The sequence below is a fragment of the Perkinsus marinus genome (genome assembly GCF_000006405.1).
Source record: "Perkinsus marinus ATCC 50983 genomic scaffold scf_1104296977516, whole genome shotgun sequence".
Taxonomy (NCBI): Eukaryota; Perkinsozoa; order Perkinsida; family Perkinsidae; genus Perkinsus; species Perkinsus marinus.
This window is the reverse complement of record NW_003200160.1, coordinates 3,640-6,093: the sequence shown is the minus strand read 5'-3', so window position 1 is coordinate 6,093 and position 2,454 is coordinate 3,640. Positions and strand designations below refer to the sequence as shown.

Sequence of the window (2,454 nt, the reverse complement as noted above, 5' to 3'; positions counted from 1 at the left end):
CCCTTACTCCAACTACCCCCCTTGTAAGGTGCCCGACCATGGGCAGGCCCCCAGTTGCCCCCACCACTACCCCCACTCGCCCCCTCCCACTCCGCGCCTCTCCACCCTTCTGCTGCTGCTGCCACGATGACGACGACGAAAGGGCACTCCCCCCACTAGTATTATCCCACTCCCCAGAGTTACTCCACCCACCATGTTGCTGAGGCCCACAATGTAAGCCAGAAATGAATCTTCAGACCTACCGATCGACCCCCCTTGCCCTTAGCAGCCCGAGTCCTATCCTCCTCCTCTATTATGTGATGGACCATCTCGTACGCTATCTGCGGCGTGCGGTCGCTGAACCACAGTCAAAGTCTCCGGAAATTTTCTTATCCACTTTTATCTACCTTTCAATGCCATGTAATTCCAACTGTAGAGGCTCGTCAGACGCAGGGTGGTTGCCCTTGGACTTGACCCCCCGGCCCATCACCGTTATATTCCGACAACCTGACCGTCTCCATCCACCACAACCACTACTACCACTCCCATCAACACTACCTGCTTTCTGCGAGATCTGCTTAAGGCGTCTGGCGGCGTTGGCCAACAACAACCCGACAATGCCCGACTCCCCACCAAGATGAGGGAATCGATCAACGTCTATCAACACCTGGGCCACTGACCCCTCTTGATGGTCGCCGCTGCTACGAGGAGGCACCATTATAACGTTAAAACCCAAGGGGCATCTAAATTCAGTTGTGATCGAAGTAAGGCAAGGCAACTCCTCGCAGTGCACCCGCACTATGAAGGATATTCGAAAGATGCGTATCTTATGTCGTAGCGTGAAAGATTCAGAACAGGTCACCTGGCGGATACTACATCTCTTAAACTACAACAAGAACACGTTCCATCTGGGAAAAGGTAGTATGCTGGTAACGGAGTAAAACAGAGAAGGCGACCCAGCAAAGCACCAACTCGCCCCCGGAAAATTGTTATTTCACCAACAGAGATACCCGTGTGATATTCACACGACAATCTATTCAGAGGCACATCGATGTTCCTCAACGACCCTGTCGATGGTATTTATAAGGACCTTCGCACTGGAGGGTTTACGTACACCCAGACGGATATAGGTAGGCATGCAGTATCTGAACACAAAACACATATTCCTCTATCATTCGCCTAGCAGGTACTACCCAAATTTCCCCCAACGAATCGGTACACCAGCTGCCTTGCACTCCTCCACAATAGCCTCAGCCAGATCCTCAGAGCCCGTGTCGATCCAAATCCATGACGACCAAGCCTCGCCATACACTCCTGAAACCAGTACGATGAGACACATTCCTCTCGAACTACTTGCGAATCACCTGGGAAGTTGATGTGTTTGAGCCCATCAGTGATGAAAGATCTCCACTCGACCGTCGACTTCCACGTCCTTTGCATATACTCGTCGGCCTTGCAGCAGCCAGAGAGGTAATGTAGAGCCATCACATTCACCGACCATGGCACCTGATGGTATCATATATACATCCATTAAGGTAAAGATCCTACTTGCATCTTCTTGATGCCACTGGCGTCCTCAGCAGTAGGGCAAACCACCGAACCCAGCCTGATGCCAGGACAAGCCCATATCTTAGTCCACGAGTGGATCACATAAACCTGACAATGATCCACCGTCACACTATACTTGAACAGTTGGCGAGCAGCAATGACCAAAACGACCATCTCTCGAAACGGTTAGAGACACAGATACAAAAACACAACTACAAATACGTTCGTCACCATCAGCCTACACTGATGCCTCTCTTCCTTTGGATCTCCTGTATAAACTCCTTCTGACTAGTAAGGGAGTCTTCACGCCAATGAGGGCCCGCCCAAGGCTGCATAGACTCATCAACCACCACCCAACTGTTGCCGTCACACGTCTCAGAGATGTACCTAATAACACTATGACTTTGACTCTCCTCGCAGTCATACTCTTTGATCTCCTCAACGTGCATATAGTCGCCTGTGGGATTGCAGGGGTTCACAATGCTCGTCAGCTTAGCACCACCATCAGACCAATGCAGTTCGGCACGACCAGCGTTGGTTGCAGACCGACGATACTCTTGATACTGAGTGGTGAATGGACCTGAATTAAAAAAATGACATGAAGAACTGAGTAGTCGAGTTGGAACACGTGGAAAGTCCATCAGAGAAATAGGCACGAGTACATGAAACGGTCGAAAGATATCAGGCATCTTGTGAAACGAAGATTCTTGCTCACCCGGTCTCCATTGACCCTTCGGGGCCAACCTCGATATCATATCGATCATCTCACTAGCGCCGTTGCCCAACAGCAGACGGGAGCGCATGTCAGCTGAGTCGTGAGGAGAGAGGAACTCGGCCAAGTCAGTGATTGCTGGCTCGAAGTCACTCGGAGGATAATGCTCGATGGCTGACCATCAAAGGTAACTTCACCGCGCCACAAAATTCACA

The 2,454-nt window shown here is 50.9% G+C and overlaps 3 protein-coding genes across 3 annotated transcripts in view; 1 reads left to right on the top strand and 2 right to left on the bottom strand.

Moving 5' to 3' along the window:
- Positions 1 to 27, top strand: part of Pmar_PMAR000341 (hypothetical protein) — a gene marked incomplete at both ends in the record, with an annotated part of 687 nt that extends 660 nt beyond the window's left edge. The window contains one exon of the mRNA XM_002764412.1: positions 1 to 27. This exon is cut by the window's left edge and continues 4 nt beyond it. Coding sequence (XP_002764458.1) covers positions 1 to 27 — 27 coding nt within the window.
- Positions 28 to 179: 152 nt separating this feature from the next.
- Positions 180 to 697, bottom strand: Pmar_PMAR000340 (hypothetical protein; the record flags this gene model as incomplete). Its single annotated transcript, XM_002764411.1, has 3 exons — positions 180 to 336; positions 387 to 486; positions 538 to 697. The coding sequence occupies 3 exons, from the start codon at positions 695 to 697 to the stop codon at positions 180 to 182; spliced, it is 417 nt and encodes a 138-aa protein (XP_002764457.1).
- A 315-nt stretch (positions 698 to 1,012) lies between these two features.
- The window catches only part of Pmar_PMAR000339 (Histidinol-phosphate aminotransferase, putative), a gene marked incomplete at both ends in the record, with an annotated part of 1,860 nt that continues 418 nt past the window's right edge, over positions 1,013 to 2,454 (bottom strand). Inside the window, 7 exons of the mRNA XM_002764410.1 lie at positions 1,013 to 1,124; positions 1,173 to 1,293; positions 1,344 to 1,485; positions 1,528 to 1,635; positions 1,770 to 1,914; positions 1,954 to 2,107; positions 2,243 to 2,413. Of these exons, the coding sequence (XP_002764456.1) occupies positions 1,013 to 1,124; positions 1,173 to 1,293; positions 1,344 to 1,485; positions 1,528 to 1,635; positions 1,770 to 1,914; positions 1,954 to 2,107; positions 2,243 to 2,413 (953 nt within the window). The remainder of the gene's footprint in view (positions 1,125 to 1,172; positions 1,294 to 1,343; positions 1,486 to 1,527; positions 1,636 to 1,769; positions 1,915 to 1,953; positions 2,108 to 2,242; positions 2,414 to 2,454) is intronic.